The following is a 27,780-nucleotide window of genomic DNA, read 5'->3' as shown; positions in this document are numbered from 1 at the left end:
TATGTAGTCTCTTAAAGATTCCAAGTATATAAATCTATGTATTCCTGATTTTACTGATTTCTTCGGTCTGTAGTGTTGCAATTTTCAGACAGTGCGCGAGTTGCTATAATCTCTCAAACACTGTATGTAAATGTTTTATGTAGAGTGATTAAATGACCCTGACTGGCGTCTTATGTTGATACCGATTAAACGATTTAATTTTTTATACGCGATCTAGTTCCTCGTCACTGATGCTCTTCTAATCTCGAATATTTATCAATTTTATTCCAAGTTCTGTAATTTGACTCCACGCGTTTGAACTGCTTTGCCCAATTCTGAGAAATCATTAAATCTCAAATAACATTTCAAAATTATTTGGAGCATTTCGTAGAAACGTTTCCAAGCCAAAACGTTACCGCAACTTTGTAACTATTAATAGTTTTTAACTCTAAAACGTTTTTTCCATGGTTTGGTTATTGAATCTTTAACACATTTAAGAAGTGTCCTTCCAAAGAAGGATATTTCTTCAGTTTTAAAAACAGATTGAAAATTTAGAAAATGTCTACCAGCGGTTCGTATTTAGTTGTGGCCGCCACTCTTTGCGCTCTTTTCCATTTATCGCAACAAAACAGTGAGTACAAGTTTATAAAAACAATTAAATTCTAACACGTTAAGTTACAGAGCAGCATCTGAGTTCATTTCACATACGATGACACGGCGAAATTAGTTTTTCAAAATAACAATCACACACGATTCAGATAGAATCGTTGTCGTTTATAGCTATTTAGGTTTAGTTATAGTCTACGCTCACTATGTAATTTCGTTGTCGATTAATGGCGGTAGGTTCAGGCTAAGGGAAAAGGCTTAATAAACTTGTTAAGCATAAAGATTGAAACCATCCTTATCGCTCATTTCCATTAAAAAAAGTGGCGTCGTTGACAAATACTTAAAAAATATAAGAGCCGGGAGTGTGGCGCACTCCTGTAAGCCAAGCTACTGGGCGGCAAAGTTTGAGGGAATAAGACACATGTCGGCGATCCTACCCTATAGGTGCCGACTGCCCCGTGTCCGCCGGAGGTGACTTGACCCCCACACCCCGTCCGTCACCTCCCAAGTAAACCTCATTTCCTTCCCCTGCTTACACTCCTACTGAAACCTGAATAATCACATCCTTGCCGCGGTCCATAGACCCTATTCGCATTGAAACCTCAAAAAAAAAAAAAAAAAAAAAAAAAATATAAGACACTAGCTGTTACCCGCGGCGTCGCTCGCGTGTAATAAGAACTTCCATCAAAATGATATAAAGAATGGGATGATTTTACTGATGACTAATATTTTTATAGCACTCGGCTTTGCCCGTCAGCCCGTCGGGACATTTTTTATTACTTTCCATGCGGACATAATTCCATAAAGAAGGGTTTTTAAGTTTTTGTCCGCCATTTGAAAAGATAGCGACAAATAGAACTCAAAAGACCTTTCAGCCCATTTATAGGTTAAAGGAAACCAGTGTACTAAATATTTGTGAAAACGCTTGAAACGCTCGGACTTTGTTGCCTAGAGAAGTTATTTTACATTTCTGTGCGCCATTTTTGAAAATGGCGGCGGATTGGAAAAATATTTCTTAGTACGCGCCTACTACTTATGAGTAACGTTCCTGCAAATTTTCAGCCTTCTAGGGCAAGCGGTTTGGGCTGGGCGTTGATTATCAGTCAGTCAGTCAGTCAGGACTTTGATTTATATATGGAAATATAGATATGGACAATATGGATTGGCTGAAGTAACAGATTTTAAAATTTTCAGTTTTAAAAACTCGATTCTAAAACCTCAATAGACCGTTCCATTAATTCCAGAAAAGAAGCAAACAACACAGTAGCTTATTTCCCTCCCACAAAGAAGCACCGCTAGAGGCAGTGCGAGTCGACTAGCCTCCCGCGTATAGTCTTCTCTAACCTTAAATGCCAGCCACGCCCTGTGCGTTAATATGATATCCTTATGGTCTTAATTTAATCCATAAAAGAAGCTTGTCAAGCTATTTAATTATACATTTAAGGACAGGATAGGTGGATATATAAAGTATTTGGTCTTGCTGAACTTATTGAAAAATAAGAAATCGTCATCACGTTATAACGCTACTTCCGGAATATCAGGCATGCGCGCCCCAATTTTTTACGTGACGTGAGTCTCGTGATTTCGTTTTAGGCGATGGATAAATAATGCGCGTGAGGATATTGGTTTTCAAGCTATCCTATAGTGTGAAAACAAATTCCCTCTACATTCTACATCCATGATCTTACGATTCTGATCGCGAGCGTCATTTCTCAAGACTAGAAACGTCTCCCGTGACGATTTGTTATATTTTTCAATTAGCTCCTCCTACTTTACATATTTACCTATTCCAATCGCTGCTAATTTTAGTAAGTAAATTTAAAATTGATACTCGACCCAAGTTACACGTACTTCTCTTTTAAAGGCCGACTTCCAGCGAATAGGGTTCTACCGAACTGAAAACCGAGCATTGAGACTAACAATGAAGCGACCGTGCCGATTTTCGAATCCCCGCTGGGTCAAAAGTTGGAAGGGTTCTCGCTAACTGAAAGCCGTGCAATGTGGTTCTAGCGAACTGAAGATGAACAATAGAAATCCTTTAAAATTTATTTACTCGAATTTTTGCTTTCCCCTGAAGGAAATTCTCTTTTGTGTATCTTCAGTTCGCTAGAACCACATTGCACGGCTTTCAGTTAGCTAGCGGGGATTTGAAAATCGGCACGGTCGCTCCATTGTTAGTCTCGACGCTCGGTTTTCAGTTCGCTAGAACACTTTTCGATGGAAGTCGGCCTTTAAGAAAACATTGCCTAAAAAGTATAATTTTTTTTTGTTTGGGCTATTGGAAAGGAGAGGTTAAATAATGTACTTGAGTTAATATATCAGCTGGTGGAAAGTGAATATTTATAGCTCTCTGTGCTCGGGTACGAAATATTACTTCATCGTTCGTCATCTTTTTAATTACAAAATTCATGGTTTTGAATTAATGCAAAGTTTTCAATGAAATTTATTAAATTTTTCGAACCTGTTTTGTCATTCTGAAACAAATCCATCATTCCAATAACTAGTTGTAGAGATACCAGCATCATATTAGGTTATTTCTCTCGCGCCAAGAGACAACGCCAGGCGGAGCCCCAGTCCACAAAAAGCGAGAAATAATCTAAGATTGTGGCCTCGATTTCCATGTGTTTGTTTCTCTGCTGGAATAAATGAAATAGTCTATAAAATCATCATGTTTTAACCCTTCAAATTCTCTTTAAAAGTGTTGCTTCATTAAAAAAAAGTGAAGAGTTTTTAACCCTTCAGAAAATTAACCAAAAACATGGTTTTACTTACAGTTCGATTATGCGGAGAGCCAAGATTATTCAACGGAGGCTACAAAATTGAAGGGTCGTTTCTCGTTTTTCTTTGTGACGATGGCTACCAACTTGTTGGCCCAGCAAGGACTAAATGCATTGGACGAAAATGGCATCCTGATCCTAAATCGGCGGAATGTCAAAGTAATTAATACACAGCAAGAGGAAAATTAAAAAAAATATTAATTATTGTCTTTTGACTAATATTTTTTCTAGAAAAATCGGAGAATATGATTGAGGCGAAAGAAAATGATGATCAAAATTGTCCAGCACCACCCATTATCAGAAACGGAAAGGTGGGTCCGCATAGAGAGAATGGCGAACCCTATCGTGTTGGAGATGAACTTTTCGTGCATTGCGACTTTTACTACAAGGCTGTTCAAGGAGACACTTACCTTCGTTGCATAGAGGGCCCACGATGGAGCGGAACTTTTCCAATATGCACTCGTAAACACTTTAACACATTTCTTAACACATAAGAAATTTTCCCTTTTTCTCTAACTATTACCATCAAATTTGAAAATAATTTCAATCTTATTTCATAAAATTATCATCATCATAATTTTGATCACGTAAGATGAAAGGATTTCAAACCTTTTGAATCTTATAAACAGTATTATTGAAAATTGAAATAGTCGAATTCGGGTGTAACTCGTAGGGGCAGTTCCCCACATAGCAACCGCGGTTAAAAAAACCCCGAAAAAACAAAGGCATAGTTCAAAAGTGCTCTTTTAGAAAAAGTGAACGCTATTTTAGAAAAAGCAGCTGCTATTTTGGGAAATAGCAGTGTTAAACTGAAGTTTCGCACAATTCTTAACCGTACAGTTTGAATTAAATATTTAGTCCCCACATAGCAACTGCGGTTAAAAAAAACCCCGAAAGAACAAAGGCATAGTTCAAAAGTGCTCTTTTAGAAAAAGTGAACTCTATTTTAGAAAAAGCAGCTGCTATTCTTAACCGTACAGTTTGAATTACCTATTTAGTACATCATACCCTAACCGTACTTCAACTTACCTCTCCCAACTGCATTTTTCTATTCTAATACTATTGAAGTTAAAATAGCAAAACCTAACTTTACCTTACCCTTACCTCATCCTATGGGGGCTCAAGAAATGAAACCTAACCATCCCTGACCTAAAAATATTGGGTTGAAATAACCCAACCTAACGTTACCTTACCTAATACTAATGGGGTTCAAATAACTCAACCTAACGTTACCTTACCTAATACTAATGGGGTTCAAATAACCCAACCTAACATTACCTTGCCTAATACTAATGGGGTTCAAATAACCCAACCTAACGTTACTTTGCCTAATACTAATGGGGTTCAAATAACCCAACCTAACGTTACCATACCTAATACTAATGGGGTTCAAATAACCCTACCTAATGTTACCTTACCTAATACTAATGGGGTTCAAATAACCCAACCTAACGTTACCTTACCCAATACTAACGGGGTTCAAATAACCCAACCTAACGTTACCATACCTAATACTAATGGGGTTCAAATAACCCAACCTAACGTTACCTTGCCTAATACTAATGGGGTTCAAATAACCCAACCTAACGTTACCTTGCCTAATACTAATGGGGTTCAAATAACCCAACCTAACGTTACCATACCTAATACTAATGGGGTTCAAATAACCCTACCTAATGTTACCTTACCTAATACTAATGAGGTTCAAATAACCCCATCTAACGTTACCTTACCTAATACTAATGGGGTTCAAATAACCCAACTCAATCTAACTTTACCTGACCCAATACCATTGGGGTTTAATTACCAAACCTAACCTGACCTAATAGTATTGCAATTCAAATAACGAAACTTACAACATTGTAAACGACTAAGCCTATCCCGTTGTATTGCTTTTAAGGGAACTGCTGTATAGGTATACCACGATTACAAGAACAGCTGCATAGGGAACTAGCTGCCATAAAGCATAAACTGTATTTTCGGGAAACCACGGTTATGACAACCTCTATTATGGGGTCTGCTCATATACTGGAATCGCTCATATGAGGGCTTCACTTATTTTGATTACAAAATTATGAAAGTTTTTGATTACCAAATGTTAAAGAGATCAGTGATGCTTTGATTAAATTTATTACTGACCACAACAACAATTTTGTTCGTATTTTAACCAAAGCTTATCAAATTATGATATAATTTTCATTATGATCTATTGAGTTTCGAAACGGGACTGCCTTTCAGAACCATTCAAGTATTACATAACATAACATGACAAGAGAAGTCTGACATAAATGTAAATCTTCAATAAAATGAGAAATTGTGTTGTTAGAATGCAGTTACTCTGACTGTTACCTAACAATTCTAGGGGGTTCAAGAATTTGTAAAAAGTGTCACATGTGGGTCAGGGTGTCCAAACCCAATATGTAATGCTTGAATGAGAGCTGGTAATAAACAGTATGCTAAGACTACCCTCGCTAATTATAGATACTTAAACTAAGACATGTCACTGTTAACTTTAAAGCCATTTGCAAACCACTTCCTGATTATGACAACGGTGAATGGAAATTCGAAGATAATGAAAAAACGAAAGAACTAGAAGCCTATTTCGTCTGCAAACCTGGTTATCAATTAACTCGAGGATTGCAGGGCCTAAAGTGCATCAATGGAAATAGAGGTTACCAATGGATTGGTGAAAATCCTCAGTGCCAAGGTTTAAAACTCAATTATTTTGATTCAAAATGGAAATGAAATTTATATGATTGAATCTAACAGCGTTAGAGTTTACAATCGAGGACAAAAAGAAAACCTGCCCAACGCCCCCAAAGATTGAAAATGGTGACGTCTTTCCTAAAAAAATGGGTGAAGGTTACTTCGTAGGTGAAGAAATAAACATCGAATGCAAACCTTTGTTTCACCCTGTTGATGGGGGCTCTGTTCTTTACTGCACGGATGATGGAACCTGGAGCGATGATTTTGCTCAGTGTGTTGGTAGGTTAGCTTCGATTTGCATTGAGATACAAGTTAACAAAGTATGTTTTAAGCCATGACCTGCTTAATCGAGTCTCATCCTCTTAATGGGAATATTGCGGAACTACGTACCGATAATCAGGTCTTCAAATTCGGAGACGTTATAACTTACTCGTGCACTCAAGGACACAGGCTAGAAGGAGAAAGAAAAAGAATGTGTCTTGAAGCTGGATGGAGTGATAAGGATCCCAAATGCGTTCGTAAGATCAACTGTAGACCTTAGGTGTTTCTGATTAATCTGACATATATTAAAGTGTGAGTTCTTTGGGTCAATCTGCGTTGAAAGTGTCAAAGAACATTGCCACTACAACATTTACTTATGAAGATATGGGCTCCCCTAACACAAGAAAATTGTCACTCATGTCTAGTTAGACACAACAGCCTGCCCATATCTTTTTAGAAGTATCAAAGTGTTTCAGTTTCAATTCCTTCAATCTAAGAACTTTATTGTACTTTCATCTAACAGAAGTGTGCTATGGGTAGAAGCATAAGTTTATAAGATATGTTCCATAAGTATGACACTACCTATACTTCGTAATGCTAGAGGCTTAATGAGGACTAGTTCAAGAACGACGCGAGAATTGACTACACTCGGTTTTGCAGTCTATCTTCCTATTTAGTCTGTACTAAGCCTTTGACAGCGCCTCAACAGGCGTCGCTTTACGAGAATCTATGACGTTTCGCCTACGTCACTTCATGACACGCTCTCATTAACGAGTGACACCCTTATGAAACATATCTTATAGAATTATCAGGAGCAGATGACAAGTGATACTTTGAATTAGCTTTACCATGCCAGCGTACGCACACTTCTACTGATTAAATAATACCAGGAGCAGATGACAAAGGAGTCTCGGACGCTAGCTTCCACAATATAGAGGGCAATGGCACCCGCGTACGTCACAGCTGTAGCGGTATCGTTTGCCATAGAGGCGCTATCAGACATTATAGCAGACGATGCTTTTGGTGGATTATATCTGGCACCAAAGTCTGCTGGGAATTTTTTTGTAATAACGGACTAACGGTGGCTACTGAGGTTTGTCTTATCCGATCGCGACATAAATATACACAATATAATTACTTTATTCAAACAGCTGTAACCGTTGGTATTAAGATAAAAGATAAGACTACATTTTGTGACAGTAAACCTACTAAATAGTCAAATTAAGTCGAAACTAGCAGAGAAACCCAGGCAAGCCAAGGCTTAATTATCAATTTGTGCCCACTGGAATGATTGGGGTCGGGTTTTCAAAAGATAAAAGCAAGGTTTCAAAAGATGCCGAAACACAATGTTATATATGTGTTTTAGGGCCAAAATATTCCGTATTTCTTTTGAATTAATTGACTGCTACAAGAATTTGGAAACGAAATCACTGTCTCTTACTTTTTTAGCTTTGAAAGATCGTGAGTGATTTCTTTTCCCAACCTATTGTAGCTATCATTTAATTCAAGATGAAATTTAGAAAAAAATAACTGAAACACATTTTAGTTTTTTAATAGTGTACATACGTTACTCGCTGGGCTTTTCATTATCAATTTTAGTCTAAACAAAAAGATTAAAAAGCCGTTGAAATCCATTTTTAACTCTAATACTCGTTAAGCCTAGGCTAATTATAAGCAGACGATACGTAATTTTAAAGAGAGGCTTCAGACGCGATTTCCCAGATCTCCTTTCGAGACTTTGCAGCCACGCTATTGGTTGGAAAATAAAGCTCAAATTTCCTACGAGAGGTGGCACTGGCGTAATGATTTTGGTTAATAACCGTGACGTTCGCGGATCCCATTGCCCTCTACATTATGGAAGCTAGCGTCCGAGACTCCTTTGTCATCTGCTCCTGATAATACCAAGAATTAATTTACTATAAGAATGTCTAAGTCACTAGATTTTACGCTTCTACTCTTACGCCGGTGTTAGTGGACAAGTAAGCCCCACCCTTTTCATGCCCGTCATTGCTCTGCGCTTTCCTATTGGATCCCGTGGGGATAGGTCATACAGACGCGATCGACGTATTCCGAATAGAGAAAAAAAACCTCGAGCAAAGTAAACAGAAAATGGAGGCTGCCAATGGTGCTGAAACGGTTAGGGAATGGTTTTTAATTGCCATTAACAAGTTAGTTAAAGGTTTTGAACCTAACTTAATGGATTTTGAATACGTGTCTCTACGTGAAAATCGTTCGTTCTATAATTGTTTCTAAGTCGAACCAAGTGTACTATACTTATGATTTCGTGAGTTCCAAAAACCAAACCAATGCTTAACGAAAAGGTAATAGAGATTGATGGTGGAAAACATAGAGTAAGATAAAATATTAAGTCCCGCCTTGGTTTCCAACCTCCCTCCACCCATGAGGGGGGATTGTCGACCATCACGCGTGCACCGGACGCCTTTTTAGGCCTTCTTATAGTAAATTCCTTCTTGATAATACACTTTTACTAAATAAAGATTCAGTAACGTTCTTAGATTGAAACAATTGAAATTGTAAATACTTCTAAACAAGATGGGTAAACTGTTATATCTTACTCCACATGTGTGACTATTTCCTTGGTTTAGCGGTCAATGTTTGGGAGCTCATATGTCCGCAATTAAATGTTGTAGAACCAATATTCTTTGAGAGTTTCCCTTCAGTTTGTTCCAAAGAATACACACCTTAATTTATGGCAAACTCATCAGAAACAGCCTGTATGACTCAGTCCTTTCAAAATTTATATTAAGGTATTCGCTTATTGTAGTGATTGCTTGCGGAGAATTACCGCCTCTCGATTATAGTATGCCGAAAGCTTTTCCACCAGACAAGAAATGGCTTCCAGGCGACGACCTGCAAATGGATTGCCTCTTTGGATTTCGTAAAAGTGTCCGTGATAAACCACTTTATTTGTATTGCGATGAAAACGGACAATGGGATCAGACCTTTGCTAATTGCGAATGTAAGTATTTATACGCTGAAATTTAATAAGGAGAAGTTATTCTAAAATGGCGAAGCACCCATTTCGTGAAGTTAAGCGCATTCGTCGTGGCGCAAACCATTGGAAATGCACGCGCCACGTTGACTCTAGTTTATTTGCTTGGTAAGATAGGTAACCCTTTTCATCCAGATATTATGCGGAAGCGTTTGAATAATATCGTGATAATGTCTTTTTTATCGATATGGATGAGATTCTGAATTGAAATAACTCAGTAAAAACAAGACTAAACGACTTTAATCTACAGTTAGTCTGCGATGAATTGTTGAGAAAATAATGCTCTTAAATAATTAGAAATATTTATGCCTATATATATAGAAATATTTAGCAAAACTATTGAATTCCATAGTGGAACCTAGGTAATATTTTTATATGACAGTAGATGCAATTAAAATTTATAAACCTGCTAACGAAAAATGCGGTTAAAAGAAAATAGAGGTTGACTGTATTTTTAAAGTTATTTTTCTGTACGAAAAACCTGGTTAGCGAAGCAAAATTTTATTACTAACTCTACCTACTAATTATGTTATAATAGCAATAACCTGTGACAAGCCACCGGACATTGAAAACGCAGTATACGAGAAATTATCAGATTCTGAAAGCACTTTTGACTACGGAGATGAAATTCGTTTCGGTTGCTTGAATAATTTGGTTTTGGTTGGTGCAAAAACACTGAAATGTACTGCTAATGGTTGGTCTGACGATTTTCCATCGTGCAAAGGTATTGTTAACTTTGTTCTATATATATATATTCATTCTCACACACACTTTTGCGTACTTATCTTGTAGATTTCTTTTGCGACAACGTTGACCTCTCGGAAGGAGTTGAAATTGAAAGATCTACCAACCCTTTAAACGAGCAAAACAAGTATCCATACCTGACGGAGATTTTCTACAAATGCGCCTCTCTGAACTACGAACTAATTGGTAGTTTTTCTCAAACATGCACTGAAAGAGGATGGAACGGCAGAGAACCGTATTGTAAATGTACGTATGACTCACGTTAAAAATTGATTCACCAGAGGTTCATGAGATGCAGCAACTCTGGAATATTGTTTGGAAAGGCCTAATGATAATGGGCGTGCAGTTTAAAATTCAAACAAAAGACTGGAGGAATTTAAGTTATTCAGAAAGGCACATGTTATGACTATTGTTAAAGCGTGCAAATTTACAAAATTGAAAAAAATAAAATAAATTTTTAAGGAATCGGAGCCTCCGAAATGAACTAGGCCCATGCGTGTCGCGAAGCGAGAATATTTTTTTAACCTATTTAGTTCGCCGTGGTTTTACGCTTGGGTGCGTAAAATAATCAAAGTTCAACCCCGTGACCCTGTAGACTGCTTAAGGATTTGGTCCAAGGTCGCGGATTGTAAATATACGTTTTTATTACTCTTACTGAATTATTTTAGTTGAAATAATTTCTTTTGTTGTCATCAATACAATCTAACCGAAAGATTCAATAAAAAGTGAATAGACCCAAAAACATTTACGTTAATTTTAGGATGAAACTTTTCTCTATCATAAAAATTCTATGACAGACCCCTAAAATATCAACGATAATTTAAGGAAGACCCCTGTCACAACGGTAATATAAGCGCCATCTCGTACTCATATATGGTGAAAATATTTTCCTTAACAAACTGGATATTTCCCCACATAAAATTTGATATGCATGGGCCTAGTTCATTTCGGAGGCTCCGAACGAATATTAGCTGCAACGGGCTTTTCTACTAGTAATAAAGATTTAACTGTAATTTGTTGACGATACTTTATTTCCCAGTGGCTGGTTGTTTAGATCCTGATATTCCGGAGAATGGTCGAATTAATCACCTATATAGAAGGAGGCAAAAGTATTACTCATTCGGTGATTCCGTCACGTTTTCCTGCAATTGGGGATACAGTATTGAAAAAGAGTCTTACCAGACGGAAAGACAAGCGTCCGAGAGTCGTTGCACCTCGGATGGGACCTGGACTAAAATTCCTCGGTGCAAAGGTAGCGGCGTTATTTAATATTTAAGGAAATTTTGGAATAAGGGTAGAATACAATAATATCAAAAGTATTATCTTAAGCTGTGATATTATTAAGAACTTAGGAGTAATCAAGTATAATAAATAAGCTTAAATTGTGAAGGTAGGGTGAAGGAGACCGAACTACGAGGGGTTAGTCAGTTGAATGATCAGGTCTACAAAACCGCAGAAATCGATTTCTAGAATTCTTAGAAAATCATCAGTAATCAAAATCATTCTTGTGGGTAATCAAAGGAAATCAGGAATTTCCGTTAATCACTGGAAATCACGTGAAATCTCGAGAAAATCAGAAATAGTCACATGATTTACTAGTAATGTAGTGACCTCGGTAATCACACATTTCGTTATATAATCACACATAATCAATCGACTAATTCGAAATTCCAAAATAAAAATCGAAATCAGTTTAAATAGAAATAATTTCTCTATAATCACTGCATTCATCGAAATTCACGAAGAATCCAATGATAATCACGGCATTTGATAAAAAATCACCAGAATTCATTGGAATTCAAACAGGAATCACAAGTAATCTGCGGAAATAACGGGAAATCAGTTTAAAGATTATGGGAATCACCCAAAATAATTGTAATGACAGAAATCAAGGAATTCGTTCATTATTCATCGGAATTCACATAAAAATTCAGAAATTAGAAATCTGGTGTAGAAAAGTTTTGCGGATGACTAGCACCTCGACGGACTACGAGATTTAGGAATTAATAAAGTTAGGTTGGGTTAAGGGTGTTTTTCAATTTGTTCATATAACTATTTTTTTCTAATAGAGAACTAGGACCTAGGAATCGATTGTTGATAGTAATATTTCGGTCATTCCAATTAAAAATCACACAATTTCACCTAAAATTGTGTGGTTCTAAAACCCCTTAGGTTTAATTTGATAAATTTTTGACGTTTCTTTACTTCAATTATTTTTCTATCTAGAACTGTACGTTATTATAAATCAATTTTTTTATTATTATCATTTTCTCTGAAGAGATCTTCTGCTTGCGGCCAGAACATCCGGAAAACGGCAAATACCTAAACCTTCTACCAGAAGAAGGAGCTCATTATCCAATGAACTACGTCATACCCTATGAGTGTGATCCAGGCTACAAACTAAAGGACCCAAACACTAAAAGCCGTAAATGCTACCCAAATGGCAAGTGGACCGGTTCCCAACCCAAATGCATCGGTGAGATTTCATATACATTGTGGGTTGGCTATTTGAGGTCAATAGTGAGTACTGTAATCTAACGATTCCGCCCCATCCAATTTAACTGAGGATGAGCAATCTCCATCTAGTACAGAGTCAATAGAAACGTTGGTTTAACATTGAAATTCAACAACCTCAGTTCAGTTCTTGTAGATTACAGTAAAGTTATTGTTCCTACGCAAATAGTTAAGCAAGACTGTATAACGCACTTTAATCCTGTTGAAGTTTGAAAGGTTCATTACTACACATTTTTTTAGAGGCTACATGTGACAGTCCACCCGAAATTCCAAATGCCATTTTACAAACTACTGTACACGAGAGTGGTTGGTTCGGCAAAGTCACATTATTGAGAATGACAACTGGATTCAAAGTGGCTTACGGCTGTAGAGATGGACACCATATGGTTCCGAAGGGAGAAGATCCACCGGGACTAACCTGCACTGGAACAGGCCAGTGGTCCGAACCCAACTTCGACTGTCAAGGTAAATAAATACAGTGATTTTTTCGTTTAACATTATAAAAGTATGTTAAGTCTCATCTACAAGGGCCTACCGGTCCTGTACAATTTTTCTAGGTTTTAAAATATTTTTTTTTTGTTAAAAATGCGCGTGAATCTTATATACTTTATATATTTGAGAAATTTGTTGGTTTTTCGAATGTTTGTTCCTTAGAAAAAACTATATGGTTGATATCAATAACACCATTCGGTTTGCTAAAATTATTTGTCGTGTTTATGCCAGATAACCGAAGCACCTAAGATATTTTGAGAGTTAATTTTCTTTTAAAAATCTCAAGCACAAAGTGTTGGGGTTGAGACACTACTATCCCTTTCTAATTACTGGACAATTTTCCAACCATATTCTTGGATCTCTTAAAATAGGTTCACAGTGTGGACCGCCTCCAGAAATAAGCGATGGATTTTTATCGGTGTATGATCATAGCGAGTTTTATCATGTTGGATACAGAGCCCGTGTACAGTGCAAACGAGGTTTTATCAAAAAGAAAGAAGAAGTTACTTGTCTACCGAATGGCAAGTGGGATGTCGAGGAACCGATGTGCCAGAGGACATTAGAAGGTTGTATTTTCAATACATTTTGTGTCAAGGCTTATAGACCATTCCATGAAACCAACGTACAGGGGAAGGGTAGCCATATTAGGAGAGTTCCCTTGCTCCAAGGGGCAACGCCAGACGAAGCTCGCGTTCGCTGCACGCGGGAGGCTAGTCGACTCACTCTGCCTCTTGCTGTGTTTCTTGGCATGAGGGAACTATAGCCTTATATGGTGGCCCGGACCCTGTGCTGTTTACCTTTCTCTAACGTTTCTTAGCTCTCGGTTATGGTCTTAATATCAATTTAAGTTACTCGACAAATTTCCTAACGATTTCTTGCAATCACCTAAAATAGATCCGCTGTGTGGTTTGCCGCCACCAATAAAAAATGGATATCTGTGGGTGCGTGATCAAAGCGAGTTTTATCCTGTTGGATACAGTGCCATCGTTCAGTGTCACCCAGGATTTATCCAAAGAAAAAAGCAAGTTACTTGTCAGCTAGATGGCATGTGGGATGTCGAGGAGGTCATGTGTTATCGAAGATCTGAAGGTTGTAATTTTAACTCATTTAATTATAAAATCAATGCTTATTTCACAGCTCGCCCTAGCTGTTATGGCTTTAAAATATTCGAGAAATTTCTTAACGATTTCCATGAATTACCAAAATAGCTTTGCAGTGTGGACCTCCGCCACGAATAAGTGATGGAACTTTGCGTTATTATCAAAGAGATTATTATCCTGTTGGATCGCAAGCCGGTGTGCAGTGCAACCCTGGATTTATCGAAATAAAGAAAGAAGTTACTTGTCTTCCGAATGGAAAGTGGGATGTTGAAGATACGCTGTGCCAGGGAAGCTTTAAAGGTTTTAATGATAATTCATTATCGGGAATTGTGATTTTATTATAAAATCAAGCATTTCTCAGCTCGCGGTTGTGGTCCTGTTCCTCGAATTGAAAATGGCGTCTTAGTAATTTACCCAAGTAATGAGTTATATTTTATTGGGGAAAAGGCCGTTGTACGTTGTGATCGTGGTTACGATCAAATCACTTATCACGTTGCATGTCTGGAAAATGGAAATTGGAATATTACAGGAAGAGAATGTCAAATTAAAGGTTTGAATTTTCAATTGTTTAAAAAAAGGAAATGTTTATCTTTACTTTTCGAATAGAAACAACTTGTGGTAAAGTTCCGAGAATTTCCAATGGAATTATTCAGACTCCCGCTGGGATGCAAAATTATCCGGTCGGAACAAAAGCGAACGTCATCTGTGACCAAGGATTTCACTCTGAAAAATATGTTGTTATTTGTGATAATGACGGACACTGGGACTTACAAGATATAAGCTGCAATAAAGAAAGTAAGAAGTTTTAGTTTTTCTCGCTCGCATTTTAAAAGCTTATAAGGAGATTCTCTCATGCTGGTTTCTTCATTTGAACTGATAAAGAATACATTCTACAATGTACCCGAAATTTTTAGTTTATTTCCTTTTACCTTTTAGTGAAACACTGTGAAAAGCCTCCATTGATTCCAAATCATGGCTTTATTCACGATTTTAATGCAAGCAGAAGACTCTATCCACAAAAACACAATATAATATACGAATGTGAACCAAACTACAAGCTTGTACCAACTGGATTTCAAAATAATGCTTGCACAAAAAATGGCTGGGTACACGCTGCTCCAGAATGTGTCGGTAAGAATTGAAAATTGCCAACAACGTTCCTTTTCTATTGTTAACTCAAACTTTTTGATTGAATTTACTGAAATTATTCAGCCGAATGGTGTGATCCAATACCAGAGATTGAATACGGATACTTGAAACCCCAAGGAAAAGGAAAATTGGTCCCCAATGAGGACCAATTGAAAGTTTTGTGTAATGCCGGGTTTATACCCACTATGGAGTTTTTGAGTTGCAATTTAGATGGTTCGTGGAATCTGAAAAATCTTCGTTGTCAGAGAGACAGTAAGTTAACTACAACTTCAACAGTAATGTTTTATTTTGGCATTTTTTATTTCAACCGTTTTTTGAATTGTTTTTTAACTGTTATCGTTAAATAGGTAGTTGAGTTCAATTTCAACTACGTTTTCAATGCTCGAAACTCGTAAAATGGGCTCAAAAATTTAATACAGCTTACTAAAATAATTGGGTTGTTTATTAATCAATTCCAAAAGTTGCTTGCTATATTCCAAATCTTCCCACAAAAATCGATGGGCGTCAACTCAAAAAACGTTTACCGTACATTTTTGGTGTTCCCCTCTTTGGTAGGCTCAAATGTTGACAAATGAGACCGCAATTAATATTGTGAAGCGTGTACATAGTAAAAATGGCCCAATTCATTTCGGATATTTTAGGCCTAATATCGGCATCTTTGAGAGATTTGCATTTTTTTTTTCGTTTTTGGAGCCTATTCTATCAACCAATTCGACGTGTTTGAATATGGTGCCTTTAAGGGCGGTTGAAGAGTAGTATAAGACTTTGTACCACGTTCGATTATATGAGAATCAAAATTGCAAATTTCTTCCATCACCATAATGTTTTCGAAAACGAACTATTTTAGGGTCTACCGATTGCAATATGCCAGAACCAATAGAAAATGGATTCATTGAAAATATATCCAACCTTAAAGAAACAACCTATCCTATGGAGCATCCGATAACATACAAATGCCGTGATGGTTACGTACTTGAGGGGGATGATAAAAGATTTTGCAGTGATGGAGGATGGTCTGGAGAGGCTCCTATTTGCAAAGGTATTTTTAGAATTCTAAATCTGGGCTAGAGCAAACGACTTTTAGGAGTATTGCTAATCTACTGGATGTATGAAAAGCTAGAAAAACACTTTGTACATGAAGAAATCAAATTATCTCGCACAATGTATAATAGCTAATTAGATAGACTTGTCGTAATTTAACTTGGAATTGCCAAAAATTAATTTGATCAACGTACAGTGATTCTGGCGTTAGGAAGCGGGAACTTTAGATAGTAGTAGTAGTAGTAGTAGTAGTAGTAGTAGTAGTAGTAGTAATAATATTCAAAACGCGCAAAGGGTGACAGTTTACAGGTAGCAAGCAGTTGCCACATCGGAGCTAATCAGGCTTTACTGCGATGAATAATTCCATAGTGTACTTCTTTGAAAATAATTGAGAGCGAAGTCGAATTGAAGCGTTTTTTCTTCATCATACAAATTTCTGAGATCCCCACTGATGAATGGCGATCGCCATGCTAGTGTCACACTCGCTTACTCCTGAAGCCTTTTGTATTAATAATATATTTTCAGTCAACTACTGCACCTTGCCCAATAGACGAAACGCGGAAAATCAAGGTATTATTGCTGTTGGTAACATCTACACGATAGAATGTCCCAATGGTCAAGCTGTCATGGATGGAAGCGACACAATCGAATGTTTAGAAGGCGGACATTGGAATAACTCTATGCCCAAATGCAAACGTAAGCACACTGTTAAACTGCAAAAACTGGTGTAAAACTGGATGAAGAGAGGAGGGGGCCCCTTTGGATAAGCTATACCGGAAAGCCCTTATTGTAATACAAATATTGTACCACTTATATGGTCATCATTGTTCAAATGTTTTAATTGAGGAAACACGCGACGAATGGATCATGGACCATATAGTGTTTGTCCCTCCCTTTTCCTTTAAAAAGTCAACTATGTCCTTGTCTTCTTCGCATTTGACGTTCAATATCTCTTTAACCTGTCAGTGAATCAGTATCTTTATCATTACCACATATCAAAATTACATGTTTACCCGAGTTTAATATCCACCCATAATGCTAGAATCTATGTTAAAACGGATATTCGTAAGTGCAACAACATAAATCCCTGCTAAATATATAAAGATAACCCCCAAGAGTTTTAGTAATATTTATAATTTCTAGCCACATCATAGTATACGATGGGGCTCTTAGTTTGATCTGCCCTGTTGTCATTCTCGTAGTAGTAGTAGTGGTAGTAGTGCCACAGTCCTGCCTTTTGCAATATCGTTCGTCATTTTTGAACGTCGAGAGAAAATATTTTTCTTTTTTAAACTTGATACAGGGAAGAGATAATATTTTTTAAATTTTCTTCCTCCACGGAGAATCGAACCGCAGCCCAGTACTAAGCAGCCTCGCCTAAAACCGCTTGCTAAGAAACGCTCGCGAATAGAGGACTAGTCTCGGAGAGTTTGTCAGAGACAGGGTTCCCTTCGTCTCTCTCTCTCTCTCTCTCTCTCTCTCTCTCTCTCTCTCTCTCTCTCTCTCTCTCTCTCTCTCTCTCTCTCTCTCTCTCTCTCTCTCTCTCTCTCCATCTCTTCAACTAGGAGTCATGATCTTATTTGAGGGCAGGAGATATAACTTCGCGGTAGGAGAGACAAAAAGTATATTATATAAATTTTAACCGACCGGGAAGAAGTTTTTCCAATTTCTAAATTACGTACTTTACGATCATACGATGTGGCTAATATTTTTGTCTTGACAAACTTGTTTAACCTTTTAGCGTACAATCGAAAATCTTGCTCGAAAGCTGAGTTTTCGGACGAACGTGGACAATTCGTACCCGTTAACGAAAACGTCATAGAGCTTAGATGCAATGACACCTTCACTCCGTTTAACTTCGATGTTACAAATAGTACCTGTGATGAACGTTTTGGAAGATGGATAATTCCACCCGATATGAAATGTGTTCGTAAGTTTGATTTTTACTTCTCCGAGTGACGATGACGTCACGGAGAGGTATTACACTGGACGTTTCTGTGTGTGTGTCTGTCACCGCGTTCGCAGTTGGCAAATTGGGGCAAATGTGTTCGCAGAAAGCAATTTTTGGCTTCTACTCCCAACGTTAGGTTTAGGAAGTACGCAGCGATCGGCTAGGGTTACGAGAAACATCTAGCCTCCCAATGGCAGGACTTTCACCAAAGTTTCACGCAATTATGGGTTTTCTTATCATTTGTTGTGAATCAATCGCCTTATATACCCTAAATTTACAAAAATGGTTAAAGAGTTATACGCTTGAATTCAAACGTCATAAATAGCTATGTTTAAAATTATTTTAGGAATAAAGTTTCTTAAAAAGATTTAACTAGAATCAAGGTAAATTAATGATGATTTAAATAATTAATATCAATTATATTTAATTATTCAAGGGAAAACTCCTAATTGCGTCTCTACTCGGAGAGGTTTATTTTGGTTTGCCAACTTGTTTTTTATATTTTTAATTTTAACTTAAGTAAAATAATTACAATAAGTATGACATTTCTCATTGCCGTAATTGATATTACTTGTTGGTGTTTATAATTTTTTGCTCTGCCTGAGACCGCCTCACCAGGAGTCGCTCTAGGAAATTTTTGACAAATAACAAGTTGGCTGCTGAAAATCATGTTTTACTTGGAAATAAATTAACATATTTCATTAAGTGTCATACTTTTTGTTGTTACGAATATCGTAGTATGTCGAATGAGTTTTCAACCTTTCATCCTCTCTCAACAAGTTACGTGTTATTTTTTCATATAGCAATGAAACCTAGTAAGAGATGCAGTGAACCTGCCGAAGTTCCAAACGGAAGCATTAGTGGACTTAAGGAAATTCCATTGTACAAGGAAGGGGATGAACTAATTCTTCATTGTGGTAGAGGATATTTATTGACTGATGGAACCGAAAGAATAACGTGTCTAGCTACTGGTTACTGGAACGGTGTACTGGCTACTTGCACTCGTTAGTTTAATTCATTCATTTTACCTCTCTTTCAAATTTAACCATATTCCCACAATACTCTCTACAAGAATGGGTCTGCTGTAGGTGCCTTTGGCATCTACAGTATCTATGCGAGACAAAATAAAAGAGATTCCTGAGCCATGCCCCTTTAAAGATTTCTTTTCAAAACAGGAACAGAAGAGAGGCATTCCGCCTGCTGTGTTTCTCCTTCCTTAGTGCAGTCAGAATTTTCCTAGAGATGGATATCACAGTAGGTGATGCTTTCTGTTTCCAGCTGGAGAGAAATTCTCTTTGTATCCTTAATAAAGGACGCGCGATCGTAGCAAAACACTACGACCCACACTTGTATAGACTATTGAAGGGTTTTCGTTCATAATGTAGTGTAAACGGTTTTGTCTATTAGCCATCTTGTGCGAACTGGGAGAAAGGATTCCGAATGGAGAGTTTGATCCACCCGTTGAAGGAGACGTAATACCTTACGGAAAAGTCATAAACGTCAAGTGTAATACTGGTTACCAGATATCGCAGGAAAGCAGCTTACTCCGTTGCGAAGAGACCGGCTGGGATAGCCAAAAACCATCTTGCAAAAGTGATTAAAGCTTTTCTCTCGAAATTTTAATGAATGATTTTAAACTGGAGCCTCCGAAATGAACTAGGCCCATGCGTGTCGCGAAGCGAGAATATTTTTTTAACCAATTTAGTTCACCGTGGTTTTACGCTTGGGGGCGCTTATATTACCGTAAAATAAACAAAGTTCAACCCCGTGACCCTGTCGACTGCTTAATTGAAATAATTTAATTGAAATAATTTATTTTGTTGTCATCAATACAATCTAACCGAAAGATTCATTAAAAAGTGAATAACCCCAAAAACATTTACGTTCATTTTAGGATGAACCTTTTCTCTATCATAAAAATTTTATGACTGGCCCCTAAAATATCAACGATAATTTAAGGAAGACCCCTGTCACAACGGTAATATAAGCGCCATCTCGTACACATATATGGTGAAAATATTTTCCTTAACAAACTGGATATTTCCCCACATAAAATTTGACATGCATGGGCCTAGTTCATTTCGGAGGCTCCGTTTAAACCAAATATGGCCTATCTGCTTTGTGAAATATCCAGGAAATATCTCTCATTGATTTTGAAAGTAAAAATAGATTCAGATATCGATGCAAGTTGCACCTTTGGCTAATAAAAATTCCGAGACATGTACTCAGATTGAGATGTTAACTGATAATCTGACATGGTGACGTGATGCTTGTCTGAGGTGCAACTTTCAATTTAACGTTGAAATCGGCTTCTTTTTCATTCCTATTGAGTTATTTTCCGAGAGTAAATTAATCATATAATCAGTAAAAGAATAATTAAAAATCCAATGGGTTATATTTTCATCCTTGCTTTATGTTTTATATAGAAATCAAGTGTCCAGATCCGGGTATTCCGGAAAATGGTTGGTATCATCTCACTTCATATGACTACGGAGAACGGGTCACTTTCGGTTGCTTCAGTGGGTACAAGTTGTACGGATCCAAGGAAAGGGTGTGTTTAGAAAATGGAAAGTGGAGTGGCTCTTTGACCCTTTGTGACTCAGGAAGTGAGTGATTTCTTTAACAACTATTGTCACTATTTGTCAATTTTTTTCACCTATAGAATGTATTCGAATGAACTTTATGAAATTATTAATATACATGTACCAAAAATGCCTGTCTCTCAGCAATATCAGGGAGGATATATTTGAGAGGGTGTAATAATGTGAATAGGTGGGATGGTTCGCTTCGTGGGTGAGCTCGTCTCTCTCCGAGGTTGGCTCAGCCACTCGCCGCGGTGTCCGCGCGCATGCGCCAAATTTAAAAACCGGCTTTGAACTGGAAGTGAGACCTGGCGGCAGCATAGTACCCGACGCCTTTGGCGCGTGCGCGTTAGCTAGAATCGAGGGAGAGAGAGATAAAAATTTCTACCCTCCTTTTTCCCCATTCCATTTATATTACTGCTTCTTTAACATTAGACTAACACTCCCTCTCAAGTCTCTTACCCTGGCAATATTAAAGAAATATGGGAAATTAAGTAACCTTACACGACGGGCCTATCTGTGACTCATTTCCACAACAAGACCTGTTTTTCGTCTGTAGGCATCACAGATAGGTCTTTCGCTTATTGGATCCAGTAATTTATTTGCTTACGTTTTCTTGAGTATTGTACCTAGGCACGAAGTTCCACTTCGAAAAACTATTTTACATGCTCTTTCAAATCGTTATTTAAACCATTTAGATGAAAATTGTCCCGAGCCCGGAACCCCAGTAAACGGAATCAAATCTGGCACTCACCATAATGATGGAAATACAGTTACTTATTCTTGCTTAAGTGGATACACATTAATGGGTTCAAGAAGTAGAACATGCAGTAACCGTACTTGGACTGGACAAGAACCGCAATGCATAGGTATTCTGATTTTTTTTTTGTAACTCTAAAGTTTCAGAACATACATTTTCTCGGTTTCATCAAAGGCCAATTAGGAAATTTGCACAACGTGCGATTACGTATTTTGTACAAAGGACACCATGATCGAGTCATGGACATAATCCCGACACTAAGAATCTCGACAGCAAATATCCCGACACTAAAATCCCGACGAATAAAATCCCGATAGGTTATAAATCTCGACGGAAAAAAATCCCGACCTCGAAGATCCCGACACCGAAAAACCATTTTAAAAATTCAAATAATTTTATTAAGTATACATTAAAAGAGATTAAATTTGAAGGTCGAAGTTGTGTGCTATGCTACGTAAATAATCCTCAAGTGAAATACTGCCGTATGATTCTGGGTTTTGCTGAGTTTAACTACGCCATTTTTGCTGACAGCACGTCCAGTACAATAGGCAATTTTACATTCAACACACCGCCAGTAGATGGATTCACCTCTTTTTCTGTCGATTTCATAGGCGTAACCCTGATCCATAAGGATATCACCATATCACCACCTTTTGGCCCACTGACAATCTTGAGAGACATGATTAGGTTTTTATGCGAAAAATGTCTACTCCAGATTTATAATTAAAAAATTAAAGTGGTGTTCGGTGTCGGGATCTTTGGGGTCGGGATTTTTTTCCGTCGAGATTTATAACATGTCGGGATTTTATTCGTCGGGATTTTAGTGTCGGGATCATTTCTGTCGAGATTCTTTGTCGGGATTCTGTCCAGACACCCCATGATCAATGTTACATGGTTGCAACTTGTTGGTCATAGTAATGTTATAGGTCTAAGGAGCTGCTACTATCCCAGTGACTAGTATTCTCCTTAGCCATTTGAGTTGAGAATGATCCTCACTGTAGGGCTCTGGAGAAGAGCTGCTGCCCTTTCACAGCCTCTGAACTAGCGAAGAGTACTCCGTCCAGAGTTTCAAGCATCTTGATATGCACTTTCTCGATGCAAAACAAGTTCATTCCCTAATTCTTCATGAAGTTGCTTTTGAACTTGATCATAGCTTTTCAGTTAAAGGCTTTGTAAATTGGGTTTGCAATATATAGCAGTATCGACTTTAATCCTCTCTCGTTTAAAAATCATAACACATCACTATTAAAGAAGCTTTAGAATATTTCCGAAACATATTTTCTTTTATATATAATCTTTTCGATATTACTGTGAAAAGATGTTTTTATTGAGCCCTGGCACTTGATTAGTTATAGGTGATCTATACAGGATGTTTCTGATAGGTCCGTTACAAATGTTTTAGATCCCATGTTATTTGACACTTTTCACTCAGGCTTACCCAAAGACCACACCCTTTCATTTATGGCTGACTTATCGGTAACACCGTGTATAGTTAGTTAGGTTAACATATTATGGATTTGGGGTGGAAAATTTTTGAAAGAAGGTATTTGAGTAAATTATTGGCAATATTGTAGAGGAGATTATAGTGGATGTAGAAGGGTTTTCTCTAAGAGAATACGCTTAAAGAAATAATGATTTCATTATCGAAGGAAAACTTGATTTTGATGCTGCCAGCGAGGTCAGTCAAAGGCTGCGACTACTTCTTAAACAAGTAAATCACTTCGAGGATACTGGAGGTAAACTGGTGGAGATTCCGAAACAGAATGATAAAAATCGCAGACAACCTCAAGAATCAAGATCTGGAAACAGTGCCGCTCCTCTCGTGCAAAGAAGTTTGCTTGTAGTATGTTTCATGTTTGATTCTTCTGCCAGCATTGGGGAAGATAACTTTCGAAAATCTATTAAACTGGCTCAAGCTCTAATCCAAAACGTAAGTGCTGTTTCATCCCATTCCCATACATGGATTGGTTACTTTTCTTCAGTAGTATTTTGGGAATGTTTCTTTGTCATATTCTGGCTAAGTTTTGGGAAAGAAAGAGTAGATTCTGAAGACGACGTTTTCTAATACACACATTGGCTACTCGGCCTAGCGTACGTGCTACCACAGACCATTAAACACTGATGTACTGGAATGGAGATACGGGTGGCGCGTTGTTCTTTTAAGGCAGCGTGTCTCTAGCGCCATGCAGCGACCAATATTGAAACATTTTCGATTCAAACCATAGCCATAACATGATCTGTGAGTCGAAAAGTTTCGGGTCTCTCCCGCCAGGGGTGACGATAGGCGACGCCATTAGAAGAATGGGGTTTTTAGTTTATCATTCCAGTTCATTTGTGTTTAATGGTCTTAGCTGCTACTGCGCCGCTCCTTCCAATTGATAATGTGTTAAAGTCATAATTCGTGTCAATGTGTTAGACTTTTGATTTGAACAATAGGATTAACTAGATGTATTGCAGACAATTTCATAGCTCATGTGTTTATGTTCTAAACTGATACTGAAGTTAGCGACTTTCTATCGAGCGCTTTTTTATTCATTTAATCCAATTTTTCATCGAAATCCTGATGAAGATTAATGCTATGAGATAGTAAATTTGGAACTACCACATATTACAATTACATAATAGTAATTTATTTAAATTCTTCCAGATGAATATTTCACCCAATGGAACAAGAACATGCGCTTTAGTCTTCAACTCCGAAGCTAAGGTAGAAATTTCTCCAATGCAATTTAAAACTACTAGCGAAGCCATTGACGCCTTGAGCGCAATTCCCTACGAAGGTATGCTTAATTTCCCTATCGCTATTGCAACGGTTTCACTCATTTCACACGTACAGATGGTAAAGGAACTTCATTTTTGTCCGCATTCAAAACATTGGAAGAGGAAATTTTAAATCGTACTGTAGAGAGCAATAAAGATAAGCGGATCACCTTCTTAACACTCTTATTCACTGATGGAAAAGTGAAACCCGACTACCAGCTAAAGAAGCTAATGAGGAATCTGAATCTTCGAGAGGAATTTGATTTGAAAGTGTACTGCATAGCGCTGACTGGTTTCCCTAATAAAGATGTACTATTTTCGATGACTTCATCGTACCGTAATGTCAAAAGGATATTTTTATTGGATAGCTACAGCACAATGGATAAAATAACGAAAGATCTAATGACCGCTGACAAACCAGGTAATGATGAAAAGGGTATATTGTCTATAGTCGCAAGTTCTGAAGCATTTAAAGTCCCTAAATATAAATCTAAAAACAAAATCTAAGCTATGTCTATAGACCTTTTCACCAGTAGAGCGAGGGGGAAAAGGGGGTAAAATTCTCAAGGGATGAGCATGCGCAGAAAGAATGTTTGTTGCTTTCGTATTTTTGTAACCATTGCTTTTGCCTTATTTGTTACGCATTCTTAACATGGTTTTACTTTTACTCTCTCGGTTTTAAATACTAGGCATTTTATTTTAATATTAAATTACAAAAAGTTCTCCCATACGTCCATCGTAGTTTAGTTTACACCTTAACTCAATAGAAGCGTGAAACTCATGCCTCCAAACATTGCAACTGCTCAAGCGCGGCCATAGTGTGAATAGGCCTATGAAGGGATGTTCGCACTAAGCCATTGGCTTATTTACAGGTTGGTCCCTTTACTGCAAGCATTAGCACAAACTACCATTGTGAGAAGTGTATTAAAATCTTTGCAAGCCCTTACTGTATCTTTTCCATTATCTTTGAGCAGTTTTAGAAATTTTCAGAACTCCTTTCGACAAAGCCCCATCCTCAACATTGAATTATCTTCTTCCTATTTGTCTCCCCTAAAAATAATAAGTTAAAAAGTTCTTAATGAGAAAATGTTCAATGCCAGTATGTTTTCGTAATTACTTTAACCACACAACTAGTAGACCTTACAACAATGTCTCCTAAGCTAGGAGTAAATATTGCTTAAACCCATGATCACTTAGTGTTTCGAAAAAAGTCGTGTTTTCAAGCATTGTAGACAAATAGTTTTCTTTAAATTTAGATTATTCAGTGTGTGGTATAGGCTTCGATAGTTCAATGGTGGTTAACGATTTGTCAAACAACAATATTTCGGACACCGATCACTCGACGTTGCAGAGATCGCCTTGGACGGTGCAATTATTTACCAGAGAAGATGCTAAAAGCTACACACCAACCGTGGGTATTTTGTTATGAAAATAATTTACACAGATACTTCAATGTTGAAATAAAATTATTATTTATTGCAGTGTCTAGGATCTTTGATAGACAAAGAATGGGTTTTAACTTCCGGACTTTGTTTCGCCAAAAATACTGATCCTCGTCGTATTTTAACAAAAACGGGTATGGTGCGCTTCAAATTGGTAACATGTACAACTTCAATTAAATTAAAATTTGGTATTCTGCTAGGCATCGATAAATATCATCTCTCAATCGCCGAAAGAATAGTGCATATTGAAAACAGAGCTGAAGATAATAATATGTGGACTGCAAATGCTGCCTTAATTAAGCTTAAGAAACCAGTTACCTTTTCGCAATTTGTTCATCCCGTCTGTTTACCCGATGTACTAGGTAGTAAGAAACGTTCCTTCCGAAGAAGGCATTTTATGGGGATAGCGCTGATAAAACAAATTCTGTCAATTCGTGATAACCAATTTTAAAGGTTCATTTTTTCGTAGGCTTTTCTAAACCTCACAGTCTTCAAAAAACCGGCTACAGTAGCTCGTGGTCGAAAGGTATAAAGAACGAAAGGCACGGCGATATCGAGCAGATGCATATGGCTATTCAGACAATAGAAAACTGCCGTAATAGTCTTAATAAAGCTTTGGTCGGTGAAAGAGAATTGGACCCAAACATATTTTGCGCAGTCGACAACGCCGGTGGGTATTAACAGAAGTATATAATACTTCTCTTCGAGAGAAGTGTACCACAAAGCGGGGTAAGTGTAACGTCATTCTTCCCAACATCGGAACATTTGGAGCAAGGTTACTAAACCGAATCACATACGCGATAAATAGTTCCCTCATCATTACTCTATTTGCGTTAAACTATTTGGCAAGACGCACTGGTGGATTTTTGTCTCACCCCATGACGAGGTTAGGGAGTCTATTGCTGAGGATTTAGTACCAAACAGTTATATAATTCACCTTACGGTGCGATGCCCTTCTGTAGTTTGATGAGCGGGAGAGCAAGCAAAAGGGGGTGAGCCTGGGAAGAGTGACGTTACATAACTAATGTATTAAGATGATACAGAGTGGCATCCTTCTTCCAATATCCCCTTCTGGTATTAATAAAAAAACCGGTTGCACCTTGAAGTATAAAATCGCTTTTATAACCGGTTTTCCGTATGGTGGTTCTGTTCAATTAACACGAATTATATTCGACAAAAACTGCAATATTAACAACAATAACATGCCACCATAAATAGTCACAATTCCTTGTCGTAAATACGTTTTTGGTTTCAGGTTCTCTTGACGTGTGTGGAACAGATTTGGGTAGTCCCTTGTACCAATACGTCGTAACTTCAGGAAATCAAGCCCAATGGGTGCAAATGGGAATCGCCTCGGCCTTTGAGAATCCGGTCGACGGCGAAATGAAGTGCTTAAACCCGAGTCGTTTCTATGATCTGTTCCTTGACGTTTCGAGGATTGTATTTTCCATCAGGAACATAATTAAAAGCTCTTAATTAAGTGTTGTAGGTCTTGTTCTTGTTTTTAATTAGACTTTGTAACTTTGTCGATTACGTTAAGAAATAAATACAGAAAATTTACTTTGAAATTTGCTTACAAATATTGTACGTTTGAAATTGTTTACAAGTGTTAGAAAATTCGAAATTACGGTGGAAGGACACTTGTTTTAAACTCCGAGGATGGAACATTTTTAATTTTTTACAATTTAAGGAACTTAGAGATGATAAAACTAGTTCTTTTGTGCTAATATTTGAATAAAGAACACAAAGAAAGTCGCTTAGGGTAAAATTCGAAATTAGTTCGTTTATTTATATGAAACTTTGAGCAATGATAGCCACTCCGAAGTGCTACTTACTATACACGTAGCATTTACGTAATTAAATCAATGACTTAAGAACTTTGTATACTATTTGAGATATTTCG

General features: G+C 37.4%; 1 protein-coding gene across 1 annotated transcript; it reads left to right on the top strand.

The window, feature by feature from the left end:
• Positions 1-27,445, top strand: LOC149678605 (complement factor H-like). The gene is made up of 33 exons (XM_089835900.1): positions 1-610; positions 3,360-3,521; positions 3,594-3,824; positions 5,881-6,069; positions 6,132-6,347; positions 6,401-6,586; positions 9,115-9,309; positions 9,881-10,066; positions 10,135-10,332; positions 11,126-11,338; positions 12,365-12,562; positions 12,841-13,065; positions 13,464-13,658; positions 13,987-14,181; positions 14,301-14,492; positions 14,554-14,742; positions 14,799-14,987; positions 15,129-15,323; positions 15,405-15,593; positions 16,189-16,380; positions 16,908-17,078; positions 18,124-18,312; positions 19,137-19,337; positions 19,741-19,926; positions 20,760-20,939; positions 21,614-21,784; positions 23,325-23,605; positions 24,323-24,455; positions 24,512-24,856; positions 25,692-25,846; positions 25,918-26,239; positions 26,347-26,547; positions 27,133-27,445. Exons 1-33 carry the CDS (start codon positions 538-540, stop codon positions 27,351-27,353), a joined length of 6,564 nt encoding a protein of 2,187 aa, XP_089692026.1. The 5' UTR covers positions 1-537; the 3' UTR covers positions 27,354-27,445.
• Positions 27,446-27,780: the final 335 nt, after the last annotated feature.

This window comes from Phalangium opilio, unplaced genomic scaffold, assembly GCF_054372755.1.
Source record: "Phalangium opilio isolate 3A_F unplaced genomic scaffold, DU_Popi_V2 ptg000042l_1, whole genome shotgun sequence".
Lineage (NCBI taxonomy): Eukaryota > Metazoa > Arthropoda > Arachnida > Opiliones > Phalangiidae > Phalangium > Phalangium opilio.
The sequence above is the reverse complement of the archived record's forward strand: the minus strand, read 5'-3'. Positions and strand labels throughout refer to the sequence as shown.